The following is a 23,288-nucleotide window of genomic DNA, read 5'->3' on the forward strand; positions in this document are numbered from 1 at the left end:
CCTTGCTATTGTGTAACAAAAATCACGCACAGATGTAAAATGACGTCGGTCGACTCCGGGGTTGAGACTGGTAACGATTCGAACGACAGCTCGGTCACCCACGAAAGCAACGTCTCCGCGAATTTCAACTCTCCCCAGGGATCAAATGCTGGTAACAACAACGCGGGCAGTCAGTTTTCCAATGTTGAAGTTGGACCGTCCCGACCTCTGGGTTTACCCATCGCTTCGATTTGCCCTGGTTTAAACACCAATGCTGATGGTCAAGGTACTTCGAAACCGAGCACCTCAGGACCTTTGGTATTGCACGCCAATGCCGAGCCTACAAAGGTATATCAATGTTATTAATAGCCCACTAAAGGCATCATCAATATACTGCGCTTTACTATTCCGTCGTATTCAACAAATTACAAACTGTCCTTTTCTAGTACTCAATAGGTTTTCAAATCTCTAGGGTAATGCACGACTCGTATAACTATAGTTAAAGTTTAATTATTTACTATGTGCATGCAAACACTTCTCTGTATGCCTACCAATGGTACATATTTATATTTACCTTAGGACGCAATTGTGTTAATACATACATTATCATAAATTTGACTTTGAATTTGGATAGCGTAATTATATCCAAATAATATGTCAAATTTATTCTTGGCTCATTTTATAACGCCCTTCTTTCGTCAGCTTTCAGTATGTCCCACCTCCCCTCTGCCCCTCTCTTGTTAGAGAAAGTTGAGAAACTTGGGATGTTCTTCATGTTTTACTAGCTTTTACTCGAAGGCCATTACTCCTCTTTTTTGGATACCTAAATATGTTCTTAGGTTCGAGATTATACAACAATAATATTTCAATAAATTTGTCAATCAAATGGTGCTTGCTTTCATATGTAATTCATAGTCGTTCATTCCTTTCTTTTCTATTTCTCTTTGTTAATCTTTTCTTGTATTCAATGCTAGAGGATTTTATACATGTCTATACTACAACTTATAATTAATACAATGAAAAACTTTGTCATTTGCTTTACAAATTTATTGATCAGTCTTTTGGTGTACTTAGATAGATTATACTTAGATTCAAGGATGATAAAACAGAGATGCTTATATTTCACACATGTTTAAGTTGTTCTTTTACATTTTTATCTTTTCTTAGGCACAAAACAGAATTTCAATTCCAAGGTGGATAGTGAAAGGCTATTAACAGTAAAAAAATGTAACATCGATAACAAACTTATAATGTAATGAATAGTAAACTCAATTACATTCATCCCAATGACTTCACAATTAAACAAGATGTAGCATATCCAATTATAACCAAGGAAAACATTCACTCCAATTGCGAATATGTGGATGGTTCTTTTGTATAAAAGATAGTGAAACTAATTTTTTTCATCATGATGATTTCAGGTTTTGGAGTTTCGCATACCACCGATGTACATAGAGCCTCTTTATGGAGCGAATGGTCAACTGCTCAGTACAACGATGGAGATTTTGAAAACAAGTGAGTTGCTATTTTTCTTAAGGTCCCTGAAGCTTGGACGAATCAAGTTTTATCAAAAGCTCAATTTATCATTGATTCTACTGCACTTTTCTCATTTCACCATAAAACTAACTTTACATCACTGTTCCGAAGTGAATATGCCAACAAATCATTGGCAGAATTGTAAATTTATTTATACAAACTGTTGAATTTTAAACTGCATTTTTTTAAATATTGAGCATTCCTTAGAGCCAATGCGATGAGAGGCTGTATCTATAATTATGATTAATAAATCTAGCCCTCTGAAAACTGTGAATCATTGGGTTAAAAGGCTCAGGAATACCATGGAAATCTCATTTTCAGATCTAGCTGTGTTTTCCACACCCCAAAGAGCGAGAGCTTTAGATAACTTCTCTAAATTATATAAATTGGCCTATCAAGGCCATGCCTGATATCGATAAGTTCAAAGAAATATTGACAAATAAATCGATGCCTCTATTTATCGATTGACTCAGATATGCTTTGGTCTCCGCAACGGGCAGGATCAACATACCATAGGAAAATGAAACTGCATGCCATGCAGCGCAAATCGAAGTTCAGGATGAAAACGTGGCAGGAGTTTCAAGGGCCTCTCGACGAAAGGAAGATGAGGCTGGCAGCTGCAACAAACAACATTGAACTGATGAGACGACTGTTAACAAGTGGTGTCTATCCCAATAATCACGATGAACAGGGAAGATCCCCTCTCCACTTAGCATCATCCAGGTTAGTGCTATAATTCAAGCTTTTCAATTAGTTCACTTCTGGAATAACAACATATAAAAAAAAAAAAATCTCTGATTCTTCGAAAGATTAGTCAACTGATGGTGAATTTTAGAATGCATTTGAGAAAAAAATTGACAAACCCAAACAGATTCTTATAATTTTAAGTAAGGAAGTAGAATATTCATCACAATCAGACTGTATTCAATTCACCAGTGTTTTAGACTTTTATTGCAGCTGTATAAATAGTTTGAAATATAAATAGTGAGAAGAATCACCTGCCCTGCTTACGAATATCATAAACATCCATGTTAATTTCAGTAAATTTATCTTATTTTTACAAATGGTCAAAAATTATATAGCAGGATAATTTAATTTACCTTCATGCGCAAAACAGAGAGACGAATCTAGTTTTCTATGAAAAAAAAAAAAAAAAAAATTTGGCAAAGCCCTTGACGAATTCTCAAAGACAGCGGAATTTCACTAGACACTTTTCACAGCAACATTCGACTTTGCGATACGTTAATTTGATCAAGTTTGTTATTAGCGATATTTTTTTTTCTCGCAATTTTAAGGGGTTACACGGACGTCGTGCGTCTATTATTGGAACACGGTGCGGATCCGAATCAGCGTGATTGTCTCGGAAACACGCCTCTTCACTTGGCTGCGGTGACGAGTAAAATAGCAGTAGTAACACTCTTGCTGAAAGCAGGAACGGACGTTCTCTCATCTGACCAGCACGGGCACAACCCCCTTCAATTAGCGCAGACAAAGTTGAGATTATTGCAAAGCTTCAAAGGTTCGGACATGAATAAGATCAAAGAAGAAGTGCACAACGTGGTCGGCATGCTGCTCGCCTATTTGCAGAGGCAAAAAGATGCCAGAGAACAGGTCGAGGCTCTCAGCACATTCTGTTCCCGACTATCTCTGTCCAATACTTCGGATGAAATTCAAGGCGACGTCAGGGACTTATTGGCTAACATAGATTCTCTCAGTCTTGCAAGTTAGAAAAAGAGTAAATGAGACAAGTTGAAATTGAAAATTTTGGATTTCGATGTATATCTATTTTAGTATTCTATACGTATATTAACGGTGTACTGAGTTTAGAGTCTGATGAAAAGAAAAAAGATGACAAAACGTATGTAAAGCAAAAAAGAAACGAAACAATTCCGTCGATATTAAATAATTTGGATTGAATAGTAACTAGAAATTGTTGAAACTTTTAACGTTAATCTAATATTTGTTCTAATTTACCGTATGTGCAAATCGTCAAATACGTATAGAGCTTTGGAAAATACAGGGTGGATATGAAAAGAGTCGTTTTTGAATTTTTTTTTTACACTTGTAACTATGTGTGTGGTATACTCCGCCCAGCTGTTTATTACAGGTTTTTTTTCTAATAAACTCTAGCTACCATTTATTACAGACAAAATTTAAACAAAGAAAAATATTGAAAAACGGCTGACCGAGTCTGTAATTAATCCACGTCGCACGACTAAAACTCGGACTAAATTGTGCGCCTACGATATAATATACTTTGCAACCGATACATGCTAGTTGCAAATTTTTAATAATTTTTATATGAGGTTTAAACTCGACAAGATGGTCAATTCGATATTATTGAATTTATAGACATGTGTAGGCTTTAGCGATGTATTTATAATCGCATTGTCTAAGAATTGATCATATTGAAATTCATTTTCGTTTTCGCTTTGTTTTTCTTTTGATTTACATGGTGAAAACTTGAATTTACATATAATAATGCATGAAATTTCTTGAAAGGATGGTTTGAATATAGTTATAGTTTTTAGAATTAAAGAGAAAAGAATTAGTATCGTTTTTTGCTAATAGGATTTAGTGATATGAATTTTCCTTAGTGATGAGAAGAGCAGACTGTGAAAATTTGTGCAAATGTCAATCTCATTTAACTTTGATAGCTTATAGGCAAGCTATTGTTGAGAGCTTTAGAGCAATACTTGAATTTTTCAAAGAACAACAGTTAAGTGAACCGTAATTAGCCTGCAATCAGTTGCATCTTGGGAACTGAGGATTGTAAAGATATTTTTTTTTTTATCGGTTTATCGTTCATATTTCATACGAATTTTGGAGAATCCAACTATGAAATATCTGAAAAAATCACAGGTATTCTCAACGCAGATTATTCGCTCACGATGGAATGGATAAGATTTTAGGATTTATCATCGCGTAGACGTGAGAATCGACTGACTTCGTGTAAATCGTTGTACAAACTGAATAACAATTATAAAATTAAACAATGAATGAAAAAAAAAGAAGTAGATAAATCGTTATGAATCTATGTAGAGTATCGTACGCGATTAACTCGCGATCATATTGGTTTTAGAGAACAGTTTAACTCGAAAACTTGAAGTAGTATCATTTGCGTAATTGTATGAACTTGTAGTTGCGTGATAAGGTGTTGAAATCGTACATTTCGCTATCAATTATCAATGTGTGTGATTTAAGCAATTCATATCCTAGCCCTACTACCTACTAAAAATTCCCAAATTCTCCCCATATTCAATACCTACAATGTTTAATTTATAAAATTAATATGAATTACGGGTGGTGTCAAGTTGACAAGTTTGATAAAAATTTTTTCGATTTTATAAAAGTTATCTTACAATAGAGCAAGCATGCCTAGCCTTCTTTGGCTAATTTAATGACCAAAGGTGAAAAGTTTTTGCTCCAACTTACATAACACGCATCTATGAAAAGTTAAAAAACCGCAGTTGCCGATTATATGTGCCGTTTTTCACTCGCACGTCCGTGTCTTTGTAGTAGGTACGCAGTTTATTTTTCCAACATGTAATCTTATATGTAAGTTAAGTATCTTTAATTAAGTCATTATCCGAAGGAGTTGCAGTTTTCATTTTTATTTTTTTTTTCTCGTTTTTAATATCAGCCTATCTGTATACGTATATGATAATTGACGATTTTGCTCATTATTGTTATGTATTACTGTTGCAGCAGTCAGCTTCATTTTTTTTTATTAAGATCATTGAGTTGTATATAATTATTTGATTGTTTGTTTTTATTTTAATCAATATTCTTCTTTCAAAAGATGTACATAACTGATGTAGTATGATCAATGCATCATTTGTACATATAATACTATATTCTATACTGTACTTAGATATTACACGCATATAATTATACGATAACTACCGTTATTAAGAAATAACTGAATATAATTATATATAAATATGTGTAGTATCTTGTGTAAACTTCAACGAGCCTGATGATACTTTTATCGATAAAGAAAAAAAAATTTTTACGCTGTAATTCTTATAAAATTATTCTCATAATTAATTGAACTGAAAATACAGATAAACGTCTTACTTCTCAATAAAGTGATACGAACGTTTTATTGGAAAATTGTAATTTTGTTCTCCGTGTAATCTTCTGAAAACTTAACAAAAAATGTTAAGTTGTTCTGAAAAACCTTGAATAATGAATTTAGATGAATGATAAAAGCGCGACAGCTTGAATAATTTTCACCGCTCGACGATACTAAAGTGAAAATTGTTTTATGCTGTCGTCAATGACATAATGTCCGGGCAGTTACTCAAGGAAAAGGAGAAATATAAGAAGTTGCAGTGTTTCGAAAAACACTAGTAAACTGTACAATAATATGATAAATTCATAATTTTTATTAATACAACTAATATTTTAGTAATAATTGCCGTAACATTAAAATGAAGTGCCTGGATGGCATTGTTTCACAATTATCATTGACCATTCTCGTACTAGTCGTTTAACAAAAAATACAATAAAAAATAGCAACAATAATAAACGTATAAATTGACGAACGTGGTTTTCCAGTGCATTGCGAAATTGATTAAAAAGAAAAAAGATACAAGAGACAATCCAAGCACCAAATTTAAATTTAACTTACAATCCTTAATTATATATAGACTCATAGTTTGTCTCGTAATTTTTGGTAAAGCTAAAGTTTCATATCACGCTTAGTTCCCGTTACAGCAGAGAGTGAAGCAAAAAAAAAGAAAAAAAATCACTACGGCTAGACTATACCCGCAAAATTTTCGCACATATAAGAAGTTGACTATTATTTCAATACTCATTCAACTCGGTATTTAATCAGTGGAAGAGGATTGATTGAATTTACTATTTTCCTTTTCCTGCCAAAGTAACATTAGATTAATTGCCTTTTGACGTTTTAATTGGCACGAAATTTATGTATCCGAATATCATACTAATCACTGCGATGTCGCCACATGTATATATAATCTATTTACATAAAAAATTGATTAAAAACAAACAAGAAATACGATTTAAAAAAAAAAAATATTCAACTCCAACCGTAGCTTAAATAATTCGTCTGCAGCCGTTAATTGATGAAATGATGCAATTGAAGTAAGTAGGTCCCCTTAACTGGCTGTTGATATTTCATTTATACAGTATAGTTCAATATGTACACATAATAACTTCGTTTACGAGTTGGAATTCAATGGGAATGGAAATAAATATCATCGACAACAACAACAATAACAGTGATTCCGATATATAATTACAATCGCTAAACACGCTCTCTGGACCTATTCAATCACGAATATAATTGCACGCTCCTATCACAATTTAACGGTAATGATTTCGTGTGCACAATTGTTTTGACACATGCGTAAGTATACTGCTGATCCTTATATTTGTTATTGAGCTTAAAATTTTTATATTTAGCTGCTTCATCACGCGTCTCGAACAATACTCATATACATTTTAAAGACGGCGTTATAAATTTTATATGATTTTTTGTAGCCCTTGAATGATAATTTTTTCTGTAATTTTGTACTAAAAAAATTCTCGTTATAAACCATAACAACAACAATGGCAACAACAACGCACAGGTAAGGCCCGAAAATTCTAATATGTATTTTGTGGTGTAATGATATAATACAAAATTTTATAATTTTGTGCAAACTGCAACTATTATTATTATCATCATTATTATCATTAATCATGTTATGCTTTTGTATCTCTGTTATTTTTACATTTTGAAGACATATGGCACTCGATTGAAACGTCATAAGAAAATTTTTTTTTCCCCGAGTACCTCAACATTTATTGTAAATGCAGTTTATTGTTCTCTGTTGATTATACTTTTTTATTGACCCGTGTAGGTAGAAGATCGCAAATTTTTTAAACCAAGTTTATTGAAATAAGTACTACGGTATTAATCTATGCGTAATATCTAATCAAGTCTACTAGAAAATTTCGCGAACACACGTGGACGCGATTTCGTATTATACTAGAATCAATAATATATCGTTGTCTAAAGTATTATTTAAAATTTTGCGATTCACTAAATATATACACAATAATTAGTATCTTGGAAGATGAACTATACCACGCAATACGTATTATAGCTTCGGAAAAAGCAGAAACGACAGATTGCCATATATTTAATTAAAAAAAAAAAAGGTATCAAATAATTAAATTAGATTATCTATATCATAACGAAAAAAATTTACTTACAGAAATTATAATACGCGAACGTGGCTGGATTCGCCGAGTAAAATACTTTCACCCGTACGATATAATTACTTGTAATATTTAAACAAGTCATAACAGGAATAGCGCAAGTGGTAAATATGGCCCCTTGAAAAACTCAAAACAATGATAATATAATAAATAGTGGTAATGAGCTTTCGAGGTATCAAAAACCCTCGTGAGATAAATTTTTCTAAAACCTGAGCCAATTTGATTAAACAATTTTTGTAATCATGTGCTCATAACGTTCGCTAAGGATGGAAATACTTCGGCTTGGAGCGGTCCATAATCTACGGCCTCCCCATCGACCGTCAAGTAACCGATCATACCTTCGGCTGGTTCTATTCGGAATGCTTTTACAGGAATCATTTCAACCCCAGGGCAGTTGAGGTGGGAACCGTTGCTTAGACCTAATAGAAACTGTAATAATACGAGATTATTAGTGTGAAAAGACAAAAGCGTGGAAAAGCAAAAAGAAACAGATTGAGATTTTGCAAATTTCTTTAGTGATCCGATGACGGTTCGATTTTAGAAATCTCTCAAGAAATTAACGATTTCTATGATTACTACGATGACTATTTCATGCCTTTAATCGGATCTATCGCTAAAAAATGAACAAACAGAATAAAAGGTAATTAGCAAAATGCACGAATAAGGAAGAGGAATAGTATAATACCTGCAGAAGATGTGCCCTGGTGATACCCGCTCTAATAACAAGCAGCCAAATTACACCGTCAGCCAATTTAGCACGAGGCGCGAAGAGGAAATCCTGTCCGAGATGCGTCTGATAGGAGGCGTGGACCATTATGAAATCCCCTAAGAGAAAAGAAGGTACTATCAAACATTAGTGGTACTAAGTGTTCTACAACCGTGTTTGTTCTCGTTGCAAAAGCTGAGTTTAATCTTCACTGACGCATCCCACGTTTATTGAACTCTGAATTAACATCAATTTAAATCAATAATAATTAGTCAAGACGGTATCGCATGTCGATGCAAACCTTCGACTTGAGTCCACGTTGAAGGAAGCGCTGCGGTCAATGCTGGCAACGTCGATGCTGGGCCGTACATAATTCGATTCTCACTTTCACCACTGCCTGAAAAAACGGAAAAATGCAGGGCACATTTTGTTATTTGATTTTGTAAACAGAGTGCAAGGGACGTCATAAAAACGTTGGATTTTTAACATTATCTAGGTGATATGAACTAAGTCTATCATCTTCGATAAATACAATTTATCTCTTATCTTTCAGAGATGATGTAAGTTCAGTTTATCTTCATCAAGATAAATTTTCTGTTCGTATCCACCTTTTTTTAAGTTAAAAAAATAAAACACCCTACTAAAATACAAATCACACCACTTCGATTCGAGAATCTGATATAATTTTGCGAAAATAAATAACCCGATCAAAATGTCTGGCAGAAACTCCTCGCAAAAATATTTTTTTACGTGAGAATAATAATAAAAAAAAAAAAAATAATAATAATATCCTATTGTTCAAACTAAATTTTGCTTGATCTCGTAACATTTTTTGTTGTTTTAAAAAAACACCTACACTATCTATAGTTGCTTTCGCATAAAATTTCCCAGCACCTCGATAGCAAAAAATTATTCGCAGCAACAACGTATTTTATTTTTTTTTATCACCCACAAAGAAATATTTCGGTGAATCAACGGTTTTTTTTTTGGAGTGTATTAGGAACCTTCCGTTTTTATAGTTTTGTCTTTGATCACCTACAAATGAAAATGAGAACGATGTTATCTTTCATAGAGATAACTGTATGAGAAAGTATGTTAAATTTTATCCAGATGAATTTTTATAAGGATAATCTTATCACCATCGAAATGACAATAATACTCGGTAATTTTGTAAAACGCGATTTAATACCTAATTCGGCGCTCTGCGATTCAGAGAAACTCTGATAACTGGAGAGACCCCCAGTACTGTAGTATGTAGACTTTTTTGAAGTAACCGAGTAGAAGCTGTCGAGCCTCCTTCTGTGATTCCCAGTTTCTAGAGATAGGCTCTCAGTTATAACTTCGTCGACATTGGCGTCCAGGCCGTTTATCCTCTCCTGAGCATCTGGGATCTGATCGCCGTCAATCGCGTCGTGGTAACTCCTGGATTCGCAGATAGTCGAGTACCTAAATTCGACGTCAATCATCGACTTGATTCAAAATCCGAATAATGCAAAGCGACATGTCGACTACACGCAAATATTCTAATCATGATTACCGGTCTAGTTGATCCCCGTAGCTTTTTGAATGAGAAATTTTGCCGATGTCGGGTTGACGATCTTTCTGAAATCCGTTGCCGGTGGTGCCGTTCTCTTTTGGAATTGGCTTGTCGTACGGCAGGAAAGACACTTTGCCTTTGTACGTTCTGAGCCCGATTAGCCGTGCCAGGCTCCAAATGGTAAACCTTTGACCACCGATAGCACGGAGTTTTTCGCTCTCGATGTCAATATCGGATAACAAACCCCAGCCGACGGAGAGGAACGAGAACAGTATCTAAAATGATAAGACGTTAATGAATCAGTTTTTGTTACTGCTGTTGATTTGTTTTTTTTTTTTTTATCTTATTAGTTATATCGATACACTAATTATAGAATGTAATAATCACCTGATTCCTTGTCTCCACTCGCACTAAGTCCATAGGTGTTTTTCTACACTTAACGACTGATAGAGTACTGATAAGCATTGGATTCAGGTCAAACGGTTCTCTGAAAAATAACAGGGAAACAGAAACTGTTGTGAGATTATTTATAGTATTGTCGTTATTTTTTTTTTTTCACTCAACGTACATAACATATAGCAGAAAAATCATCATGGAAAAGAAATTGGTAGAAGAAGAATGTTTCAAGTGCAGTATAACGAAATAAATCGATCACTAACTGCGCGGCATGTGCGATGGACTTGGCGAGGCCGTTTCCGGATCCGCAAGGGATGATGCCGAGAGGTAATTGATTCATGGCTTTCTCCCAGTCCGGCCTTTCGAATAGTCCATTGACGACTTCGAATATGATACCATCGCCACCGACCATCAGCAAGCCGCTCCATTGGTAAATATCCTTCGACCTGACAAAGTCCCTGGCGTAATTTGGGTACTTCGTGATATGGATCTCGTACGATTTCTCGGCCTCCGACAAAATCGGATGAACTCTCCGTTGGAACGTTTCTCTCGCCCTGCCTGGTCCCGATTTCGGATTCAGTAGCACCAACAGCTTTCGATCTTCTCCCGGACACGCTTAAGAATGAGAAGAAAAAAATTGAAACTACGTTAGAGCGAAAAGTATATACTATTTCAATTACGTTATTTTGTAAGATTAGACGACAGAAATCTTAGCGTATCTTTAAATCACTATCTCCAACCAAAGTGGAAATATTTTTCTTAATCAGCCGAATTAATTGCACAAGTACTGGATATTAATGGCTGATTGTGAACGGTTAATACAATTTCCAGAATATAAGAATAATTAAAAAAAAGTCTGAGAGGTTTTTCTTCGGATTTTGGATAAAAAATAAACTACAGCATTCTCAACAATCAAAATTATTTCTACGGTGTGGTAATTAGTTTTTGCTCAAATTTTGTAGTTTCCCAAAAAGTTTAACAATTTGAAAATATTTCGCATAACGTGTATTGCTCAATAGTTATTCGGTTCATTCTGTACAGCGATAAATTTTCTACAAGAATCTTTGGGGAAAAAATAATTGGCAATTCGTAGTATCCTCCAGCAGACCTTTATTGTTTAGAAATATGCAGTATCGAATGCCACATCACGGCCGCACGTGTGCATTGTTCATAAATTACAAGATTAGCATGAAGAGAATGAGCGGTGAATAATTAATCTCAAGGTCGTTGTCTGCAGTTGGATTTTCTCGACGCGGACACTTAAAAATCGGTATTTTTTTAAAAATTGTTATACAGCGAATGAGTGATTGTTCAAAGAATATAACAATGTTACATCAATCGCATAAATAATATATGTTTAAGATAATGATCAAGTACATATGAATCATCGAGTGAATTTTCTTGTAAGTAACAAGGTAGATCGTGAATTTTAAAAACAAATTTTTGTGCGACAAATGCAGTGGTATAATAATAACAACAATACTAATAACAATAACGACAAACACATCAAATCAGTCAACCTGGAAAAGTCAGATTTGAGTCGATAAATGTCAAATGCGATAACATTTTATCCTCTGAAATATCGGCACGATAACGAATTATGTCGTTATTCGTGAGAAACGAAAACGGCTGTATTTGAAAAACGGTAAGATTAAATATAACAAGAATTTTCGGTGTAACGATAAATCGAAATCCCAATTAAAAAGAAAAGTCACGTTTGAAATTAATTTTATTTTCGACCGCATGACCATGATGTATTTCCAATGAATTTGATCATGTTTTAAAAGTTCAATCTTGAAGTTGAAACCACTTGAGTAAAAAAATCCCTTTGACATCTTTTTGCATTGTATTTTCAAAAAGTATATTCAAAAACGCACAAATTTTAGAAAATAACATTCAAATTCAGGGTTTTTTCAAAAATTTATAAGTACGTGCCGAAAAAATTGTAAAAATTTTCGAAAATTCATGACCTCCAGAACGGTTGGGCAAGAAAATTCGAAAAAAATCAACGCAGCTTTTTTCACAGAATTCAAAAACAGGGTCAAGTTCCAGCAAAATCAAAAATGTTAACCTTCGCGTTAGTTTCAGTTGGCATGGAATGCCCTATGTGTACCTATAATCAAACTTTGTAATTATATGTATATACATACATATCTTACATTACGCGAAAAAATTTCGATCAATATCAAATCGGAACAGTGTATTGTTTACCAAGGAGGCAAATTCCTTATTGAACACGATTCTTTATATAAAAAGAGTATGTTGCACGTTTTTTCCCGCGGCACGAGATTGAGGTTAGAGTTGCGTAATGTCAAATTTATTCGCGACTGCGCGTGCGCGCAGTGTAAAAAATACCGAAAATACGATCGGCCGCCACGGGCTGAATCTGCGTTGCCAACGTAACCAACTTAGCAAAAAAAAAAAAATGTCCGTCTCAGAATCCGTGATAAGTGGGCATATTATCTAACTACGACACACGGATCAACTTTACGCGCAAGAAGATGTTGCGTATCAGTTTACGTTTCTATCTTTGATATTATTGTTAGAAGAGGCGACTCGCAAGGCAAGATAAGCGTAAGCATTTATTATTTCAGTCTGACGTACGTTATTATTCCAGCAGTACGTGCAAACCTCGTAATATATGCAAACGTATGCAACACTTTGCACGTTTAGTGAAATAATCGTTTTGTTTTCTTTCGACTGATTATGCCTGCAGATGATTAATGCTGCGAAAGGAACGTGAGAAAATGGAGAACACGATCATTATCATCCACATTTCGTTTTTTCATTTTTGTACCGCTGAATTCTAGGCCTCAAGATACATTAGCTCTCAGGAAGGAATAAAAAATCCAATTTAAATCGAAGGTGAAGTAAAAGAGAGAGAGAAAAAAAAAGATGAAAAATTGGCGTATATCGACGAGAAGTTTGTTGCATCGATAATTATTGTTTCAAACAGATTCTTTGTAGAACGGTAAAATATCCACGTATATTTATATCGTAGATTATATAATTTCACCTTGAAAATCAACAATAAACAACGATAACGAAAATAAAAATTATGCGCGTCGCTCGACAACATCGACTGTTTGCGAAAGAAAATATACCGCATACATTACGTATACGTAAGAGCGATTAGTTCCAAATAAACCGTGTATAATTGAGTGTTTACCTGTCTACCTCATTACATTGCATCCATACACGAGTGAGTAAAGTGTGTATACGTACGAGGAAATGTTTCCATCGAAAATGCGGCTGTGTAAGGTAATTAAATCGTGAAAATGACAATGAAATGGTACGTATATTTAATTGCGAAAGAATTACGTGATCGATCATTCCTGTGACGGGAACGTGCATACATCACTCCTGATTAGTCAATTAGTCATTGAAGACGTGTTGTTGGGTCGTGGTGTATCCATGAAACAATACTCAGGGTGGTTAAGGTGACGTCAAGGAATTGAAGAATCGCTTATGCTGCCAATTTTCATACTTTGCAGTATCCGGATTACAAGAAATCGTTTTAAAATAGTAACAAACTTGAAGAGGCAGATATTTTACATATAGAATCACGCGATTGTAAAGAAATTTAATTATATAGATTGGTAAACGCGAGACGTAAGAAAAAAAAAGCAACAAAAAATATATGAATGATTAATAATTTTCATGTTCAATAATATGAACGTAAATTTTTCTAGAAAGAGAATTAAGAAGTCTGACGAAAAACACTGTGGGAGAGAAAAAGATAACAACAAATTATAAACCTGATCGTTGGACTTTCACCGGATGGTTTTACAATTCTGACACTTTTTCTCCGTCGAATCATAAAGACAAATTAGCATAGGCGTGTTTCTTCTTCACGTCATCGTTAACAGGAAGAGGTTCTTATAAAAATTTTCGACATACAATATCGATATCGTTTCATTCGTTCATTTTAATTCGAAACGAACTCAGCATCATGGATCTTGTATACATAATAAATAAACCCGACTTAACGTATTCATTATGAAATTCTCGATAGCAGTTTCGTATCGAATTGGTTAAATTCAAGGCCTAATTAAACCCCAACAGCAAAGTAAGTAATAAGTACCAGATTTCGAAACAACTCAAGGTTTAAAAAACAAAACAAGCAACAACAAATTGTCAATCAATGATCGTAACCTTTGAGTCACACATTATTGTACTGATCGGTCAACTTTTATATCAAGATAGAGTTCCATGATTTTTGGGATCGCTGATTACGAATCTGATATCATATTTTGAAAATTAACTATAGCGAATTTAATCAACGACCCTGAAAACCCTTGCACAAAGTTTTTTAACCGGATTCGATCGGATTTCAAATTTTGATCCGCCAACTCAAATGGCGTGTATAAAGTTGATCTTTACAATATTTCTCAATCTGAAATATTCAAATTTGTCGCAAAGAAAAATAATATACAATATTTTGTTTTTATATAACTGATCATTCGTTTTTTTTTTTTCTATCTCTGAAACTCTTTCGCATCGTAACTTTGCAAAAGCTGCACCGACGGCGTGTAATTGTAGGCAATTGTGCAGCACTGCACCTCACGGCATTAGATTAGTGCACCTGAATGCATGACGTAGAAACCTGAGACTATTGTATAATAAACATTGCAGCAGCTGCAGCACGGAAAAATGCGCAGACCATTGTTCAAACGCGCATTAACTCAGCTCGGTACTTGAAACAAAGTTTCGCAGATGGGAAAATCCGAATAACTCTTTGGTCTGCAGGAATCTAACGTCATCCGCATTTGTTTTAGAATATTCATGAATATTCGGAACGCAACGGTTTGAAAAATAAACAAACGAGAATATTTACAATGATAAATGGAAAAACTTGAAAAATTCTTTCCCCGATAAATTTTTCGTCACGACAACCTCGACGGTTTCATTCATTTCATTAGAAACGTCCGTGTTCGGAACAGGGATTTTCATGCCTTTCGAAATAAATTTCGCACTTTTCCCCACAAGGATAAAGGCAAATGAAATAAAAATAAAATACAAAGGAAACTTAACACGGTTACATGACTACGGTAAATTAGCTTTACTTCAATTTGACGAACGACAGAGTGCATGATGCACGATCGGTCAGTTTGTTGTTTATGTAACAAACAGGCTCGTAATCGTGTAGCGTTTTATTTATGATTTTGTACAGTATATGTGTGTAAAGTTGCATTCGGGGATAAATTTTCTATAACCACACAACGAGTACGTGTGAAAAATTTCACAACGCGGGTTCGTGAACCCCTTTCACTTCTATAGTTGTGAATAAACGACCGAGAATAACCATAGAGTACTTACAAGGATTTATATGCTGTACACGTACGGCCCTGATGTCAAGGTAAAAACGTTCGCAACATTACGATTTATTGCGTGTGTGTGTGTGTGTGTGTGTGTAAAAATTTTGTACGGTGCGGAGGAAAAAAAAAAAACTACGAGAGATTCAAAGAAACTTGTGTCCCAATTTCAATTTTTCAACGAAATTTGTATGTATAAAAATATGAAAATCATTCTATTCCAAAAAATGTATATATATTCTTTTTTTCTTCCCTCCTTATTATCCATCGAAATCTAAAAACTTGCGATGAAAAATTTTTATTACATGCATTTACAAAGTTTTAGATCGAGATTTGGTAAAATTGACCTGCTTTCAGAACATCAGGAATGTAAGTATATATAATCTTGAAGTCTGGTTAGATAAGGAGAAAACGAGGGAATGGCGTATTTATTATAAATAGTTTTCTCGAGAAAAAATTAGTCTCATAATTAGTGACATTAAAGTTCCAACTTCCGGAGACTGATTTGAATCAGAGTCATAATTTACCACATGCAATTCTTTCTCACTCCGTTCGTAATATCTGTTGAACAATTTAATGGTATAATACAGAATTCCGATGTTTCGCTTCTTTACAATTCTCGACAATTTGCAAAGATAAAGATTTTTGTAATATTGAATTCAATTATTCTATACGTACGTTAAATTTGTTGCTAGTTTGTGTTAAAAATTGAAGCTGAAGTGATTTCGTACATATATCATAGACAGAATTCTTTGAAAATTTGTCCATTTTTTTTCATTTCGTTATTTTCTTTTCGTTTGGAGATGTTTAAATCGTTTCATCTGGAATTTTTGAAATAATAGAATTTTACAAATTTTATGAAAATTCAAGGTGAGCTGATTAATTTGCAAAAAATGTAAATAAATATGTATACAAAATATAAACGGTTTTTTTTTTTTTTTTTGTTTTTCTGTTATGATAAATAGGTTAATTGTTTCTTTACGATCTTCCGCAACGTCGTCAAAATAAGAATCTGAATCATTGAATGACCCATAAAAAAAAAAAAAAACGAGACCGACAATGAATTATTCATGAGTTATAACCGATCTCGAGATAATAGCTGAGAGTTGAACGTATTATTTTAAAATAACAGACAAGATTATGATTATATTACTAAAAGCACGCATGGGTGAAACGTGATTTGAAAGACTTTGATCCTGTCGCAAGTAATTTAGGCGTGATTGTGAATAAAATTATTTTTTTGTCGTGATTATTATATGCGTAAAAAAAAAAACCTTCGATTTCTTGTTAACCTTACAGACTAACTGCGGTGATTTTCAATGATAAACTTAAAAAGATTCGGGTCATTCCAGAGGCCGGTTTACGGATCTGTACATCTATAGACATGGACGTAACTATGACGAACAAGTTGTTTTTATTTTCATTCGGTATAATTCTTTCATAAATTTCGCGTCTTCCGCGTCATCGGGGAGAAAATTTGCAAGGCGAATTCTAGAACAGTTCGTAATTGAAATTTTTTATTCACGCCACAGAACGGATGAATCATATCTGCGGTTTAATTTATGCTCTTTTTTCAAGTTCGTTCGCTTCGTTTGATTTTTTTTTTTTTTTTTTCATTTTCGTCTTTTTTTCATTTTAATTTCACCGCACGACAGCCGTAACGAAGTTTGATACATTCAGCGAGTTCGAAAACAGATGTTATACAAGAAACCAGTTACACGCTATTGAATTAGAAAAAAAAATAGCAGATTATAAAGAACGATAATAAAGAGAAAAAGAAATTAGCATCGAACGATTTTGCGCGATCGTTTACATCGATCGATCGATCAATCAATTCTTTCCTTGCGTTAGGTAGACGTAGTTTTTTTTTTTTTTTTTCTTCTTTCCTTCCTTTCGTACAGTACACAAAGAACCGGTTGTACAATTTTTAAATCGATCACGATCGATTATTACGTAAATTTTTATACATCTCTATTCCATTCTTTAGATTCTTATACCGAATTATACAGAATGAAATAACGGCGTAGAAACTTTACGTACGTCGGAATCTCTATAACTTTTCGTCACGATTATCATTGTTATCGATCTTTTATTTTTTCGCTTAACTACCAGTGACGCGAGTCGTGTTTTCGAGAATGATTATGCAGGAGTTCATAACATCCGCAGTGGCGGCGATCCTTGAATCAATTATACCCGAGGAGTAGCCGCGTAAGAGCAGGCGGAGGAAAAATAAATAAAAAAAAAAAAAAGGGCAGGGAGGGGGGAAATCACGATCACAATCACGAACAACGAGAAAAATTCGGAAAAACAACGCGTCACCTATCTTATCCTGTACCTACTATTTCGACACAGCTAAACGTGAATTCACACAACCAATTCTGACGATCTCGGAGAAGAGAACCTTTTTATCTTCATCGATCGTTCCATATACCAAAAGCTTCGATTTTTGTCACTTCGATCCCTTGTTTCGCAATATTTTCACCTATTAACCGGTGAAACTTTTCCGTCCGGGTGTGACGTGAGAATCGCGACACAATAACGTCATGTGGGTTTCTCACTTTTACATAAGAAGGTCATCGACCTCGTTGCACGTAGCATCCTCTTGCCTACGTTATACATACAGAATAAACCATCTGCCTGAGACCAACGTGCAGGCTGAATCGATTCGCCTGCAGGTTGAGGATTCGTCGAGCGGTGCAAGTGGCAATTTCGAGATGCACTGCACCGTGTGATAACTCCGACTCGTTGATGCTGTTGTCGCAGTGTTCGGATATGTGATAAAAAGGACAAGTGAGGAGATGAAGCTTCTACAAATTTCCAGGTGAAACTATCCTCGACGCTCTTCTACAGATTTCTGACACTGTGCAGTACCGATTATCAATTTTAAGGGGGTGACTTTCGTCGATTTCGACGTTGTGCATAGCTCAAAATATCAAAGTCCACGTATGCTCAAACAAGGCAAAGATACTCTCACTTCATACGCAATTCTGAGTAAAAACACTCCGATGGATTTTCGTTTGACGGAGAAATAAAGATATGGCGTGGATTCTAATTCAGGCCAAAAATTAAGCGGTTTTTTCGAAATTTTTTCGACAGGGAAGAATTGAATGGATATTTTCAAAACTCTGAGGATCTTTTAACGCTAGTTTAAACTATAAATAGTAATTTTTTAAAGTCATTTCAACCATGATAAATCGAGTTGTTGTCCGCATTGGAGTTCGCAATTTTGTTTTGATTATTTCCACGAACACGAAGCTAAATCTATCAGAGTTGGAAATTTAATGTTTCACACGTATTTTGAAAAGAAGGTATCATTTTTACCAAATTTTTTCTCACAGCTTTTTGCAATCGAAAACGATACTTTAAACAATGCAATTGTCTCAACGGTAGGTTCGTGGTCTTAACAATTATTCCAACAAAAAATTTTAGTCACGAACGTGTAGGTTCGTAGTTCATGTGATGACTCGTGATTCGTTGTGCGCATCACTTGACTCGATCCTGCTCAACAGTAATTATGTTGATGGGATGACACGCGATAATCTTCTTTAAGTGTCGATGTACGTAATTCAAAGAGTGAGTTTTATCAACGTTTACACTGCAATTGATGTAATTTCCTTGCTGTTTCAACCGCGAAAACTTCTTCCTCATCTTTCACGGATGCTAAGACACTAGATTGTTTTATAACTATGCAAAACAATTCTGTTTTCAATGTCAAATCTAAGGACGAGATTTTACTTTTCAATACGTTATCTCTTATTGCCACAAGCGTTCAAAGATATAAAGGTTACTTTAATTTTCGACCGATTGTTTGCTCTCGAGCTAATTATACCCGAAGGGGCGCAAACTGAATGCTCGTTAATCTGTTTTCGTCGTATTTGTCATCTATTGTTTTTACACCGTAAAAGAACACGTTTCTTTCAAAAAACACACGTTATATCCTGTTATTACTACGTCATGCCGTGACAATAAACCGGAAAAACGTTAAATTCGAAATTTCTGTGCACTCCGCGACGATATAACGAAAATAAAATATTATTCGAAGTGTAAAATCGTGCTTCCTTGAAACTCGGGAGAGGAATAAGAGAATTGATCCATGACAGTTAGAATGAAGGTTTAAATTACTGAATTCAGAATGTAGCCGGATAAAATCGCTTATCGTTAGATCTCGTGTGGTATGAGATTATAAAGTGCAATATTTTATCAACACGACGATATGATCGTGCCGTGTTCGCATCGTCAGTTCTGATCTTGCTGCTGTTGGATAATGGCACATTGCACACACGCGAACGATCAACGTTCATCCAATTTGACTCCCAAATTATGTTGCATTGATAAATTAGTCGTCACAAGAAGTAAATTTATCATCATTCGTGATGCAGGAGCATGACAACAGTTATAATTATAAATTCGCCAGCATAGAAATCGACTTGTAATGGAAGAGAAGTTTGCGAGAAAACAGTTATACAAATTATACCGATTCGTACCGTGAGATCAAGATTATAAATTTTACATCTTGTACCAAAAAAAGGTATAATTAATCACAGAAACGTAGGCAAACGTAAGTTATCTGTATACCTTTGACGACGGTGAAAAAAAAAAACAAACAATTTTTACAAGTACGTGAATTTTTAGTTACTTCAATTGTCGAGGTCAATCTTTCACTCCTCATACTGCGTGGAATTCTGTCTTTGCAGGTATTTTTCGTTTCGATATTTTTGATAAATAACTTTCCGACGTTGATGCGTGAACTACGATAACGAACAATACAATATATTGATATTTTTGAGGAATAATATTTTCCCGATTCGATACTTTTCGAATTTGAGAATATTCTCGAGAATCTCTTGACCAGGAACGACTTTGATGATTAAGTCTAAAATCACGAAGATATTCCAGGAAATCCAGACAATATTTCACACTAATGTCTTGTATTCATTAGCGTGTATTATTACAATGCATAAATGATACATGATTATTACAAGTTTGTGAAGTACATTAAGTTGGCAGCGTTTTATGATCAAGTACTCGGAGAAATTTCGAGACCTTAAATATCATTCGCGATCTATAGACGAAGTTTTTATTTCAAAATTGTGCAACTTTGTCCGTTCAAACTGAATGTAATTTACAAAATCATTTCAACTCCAATAATTTGAGTGTAATTTACTTCACCAAATTACCGGTGTAAGCAATTGACATTGAATCTCAGCGTTCGGGTAAAAATTATTGGAGGTTTTATCTCCTTTTCGTACCGATACTGCACTTTACATACTTGTTTGGCATGTAGCGTAAACATAGACGGGAATCTCCCATAAATTTCCATAAAAATATCAAGTCGCCAAATAAAATCAGTCACATTAATAGACATTTAGGCTTAGATTAGCTAAGCTCTGAAGTTAATTTCAAATAATATTCGGTTGACTATTTTTCATAACTACTGTGCAGAATTACAATTGAAAAATAAAAAATTCAAGTGATTTCAAGTGGCTTTAAATGAATTGAAACAGCTTCTTGACCACACTATAACCTATGTATATATATAACTATAGTGTGGTTATACTAATTTGTTTACGTACAACTTAATTAATATTACACATGAAAATTTCTTTATGCAAGGTAAACCTCAGGGTAATGATTGTGTCAATACTTTATGACATCATATCCATATTCCTGGTTCAAGATAAAATTCCCCAGGATTTCTGGTTTTTCCCAAGATTTAAATATGACTGTCGAACTGACGAAATGAGAATTTCCCGAATTACCAAAGGTTCAGTGTCCGCATTTCGAATATTATAGATGGGAAAAGTTTGATAGATAATCCTCGTAGTCAGTTTTTACCAATCGAGAAAAACGTTATTTATATTGACTGTTATGAGGATTCACTCATGCATCATTGACCAAAAAACATAGCAACTATCGCAATTCAAAATCTGCGGCATTTTCTCATTAGTAATGGTGTAATAGGAATGAGTGACGTTTCGCTCGGTCGGTAAAGATGAAACAAAATGCTAACGAATGAGGAAAAAGTAGAAAAACGCGTTTCCGGTTGTAAGGCGAGAAAATTTTTCCTTTCCGTGGGTAAAAAACGGGGAAATCCCCTGCTTCTTACCACTGAGAAGAAGCTCCAAATTGGCGTCGGTAGGACTGAGTAGCGATTTGGGAACGGGTACCCTGGCGATGAGGCACTTGATGGCGAGTCGCCACCTGCTGGCTTCCCTTAAATTGTCCTCGTACTTGTCGAAGCTGCGAAACCTGAGGGTAAGAGTGCTTCTTTCGCGTCTTCTGGCGCCCTTGACACGGGGTTTTTTCATCGGGTACGAGTAGATGTAGAGATAGGCGGACATGTCGAGTTCGTCGTAGGGCTGAATGTTTTCGCTCGATTCGACGACCTTCAGTTGGGTTCGAGAGGCGCCCGGGTGACAGACGCAAGAGCCGGCGTTTCGCTTCTTCGACCGCATGCATCTGCATCCGATAATATCGCTCAACGCGATCGTCTCAGTCTTGGTGGATCCGTTGGTCTCCTTTTGAAGACTGAGACCCTTCTCGGTAAGCTTGACTCGGTAGAACGTGTTCTTCTTCGAAGTTATGTAGAATGTTTCCTCGAGCACCGGATCTGCCCGGAGCGCCTCGCCATTCCCTTCCATTACAATTAATCTTATTTAATTAAGAACAATTGCCAACGTCGCGCCGTTTCAAACTCGAGTTACCGGCCGAGTTCTCGTTCAGATGTTCCGTTGTCTTTTGTTTTACTCCTCAATGGCATCTGTCATCTCAACGAAATCTCGTTACTTGCTTTATTAACAATGATATCGTTACTTGTGCGAATGATACTTTACTCCATTATTGCATACAGAGAAACTGACGAACACGCGCACACACATTGCGAAAATATCAACGAAAAAAAAATCGAACCAGTGTTTATATCAGATAAACGGCTAGAATACGGCGCGATGGATAATAAATCCGCATAGCATTTGCACGCCGAGGAGAATTCACGATAAGATTAAACCGCCTTTTGCAAAATAAGATTGAGGCAATAATCGGTAGGCCTCGAATCTCGTTTCACGCCGTAATCCCCAATAGTGTGCGTATATACGGCACCTGCACATTCGCGTCGATAGGATGCAGCAGCGAGTGGCGAAATACCCCACGCTTCATAGTTGTCCGTTGCTCAGGTGGCAAGTGACAACCAACTCTGTCATGATTTAACCCCCGACAGCCAAAGTGTTCAGAAGTTCCTTCACTCGGACAGCACGTCGTTGTTTTCGCAACAAACCCAGCTCGAATTACCGCCGGCGACGAAGATTAGGAAGCCGCGAATATCGCGCTGTATAATACTTAATAAAATCGTCCACTCGAAAAACAACCGCCTTCTGTTATTCGTTTGTTTACTATTAACACGTCCTTTTTTCGACTCGGAAACCAGTCAGTCGATTGCGCGGGGCCCGCCTCGTGTGCTGCACTGCGACAGCAACACCTCGTTACACGGCTAACGGGATCCTACGCACTGATCGCCGGGTCGCTCGTATCTCTTGAAGTTGGTCTCGATACCGTCTATAGTCTCATGCCCCCTCCCCCCTTCCAC

The 23,288-nt window shown here is 35.3% G+C and overlaps 2 protein-coding genes across 2 annotated transcripts; one reads left to right on the forward strand and one right to left on the reverse strand.

The window, feature by feature from the left end:
* The first annotated feature begins 38 nt into the window (after positions 1–38).
* LOC124183236 (ankyrin repeat domain-containing protein 54-like) lies at positions 39–6,337 on the forward strand. Its single transcript, XM_046571459.1, has 4 exons — positions 39–327; positions 1,401–1,494; positions 1,989–2,238; positions 2,811–6,337. The coding sequence occupies exons 1-4, from the start codon at positions 40–42 to the stop codon at positions 3,241–3,243; spliced, it is 1,065 nt and encodes a 354-aa protein (XP_046427415.1). The 5' UTR covers position 39; the 3' UTR covers positions 3,244–6,337.
* LOC124183231 (sphingosine kinase 1-like) lies at positions 5,891–23,248 on the reverse strand. Its single transcript, XM_046571436.1, has 8 exons — positions 21,813–23,248; positions 10,655–11,006; positions 10,383–10,482; positions 9,996–10,270; positions 9,648–9,904; positions 8,760–8,855; positions 8,438–8,577; positions 5,891–8,181 (listed from the first exon to the last, which is right to left on the reverse strand). Exons 1-8 carry the CDS (start codon positions 22,345–22,347, stop codon positions 7,993–7,995), a joined length of 1,944 nt encoding a protein of 647 aa, XP_046427392.1. The 5' UTR covers positions 22,348–23,248; the 3' UTR covers positions 5,891–7,992.
* Positions 23,249–23,288: the final 40 nt, after the last annotated feature.

Source organism: Neodiprion fabricii, chromosome 5 (assembly GCF_021155785.1).
Source record: "Neodiprion fabricii isolate iyNeoFabr1 chromosome 5, iyNeoFabr1.1, whole genome shotgun sequence".
NCBI classification, from domain to species: domain Eukaryota; kingdom Metazoa; phylum Arthropoda; class Insecta; order Hymenoptera; family Diprionidae; genus Neodiprion; species Neodiprion fabricii.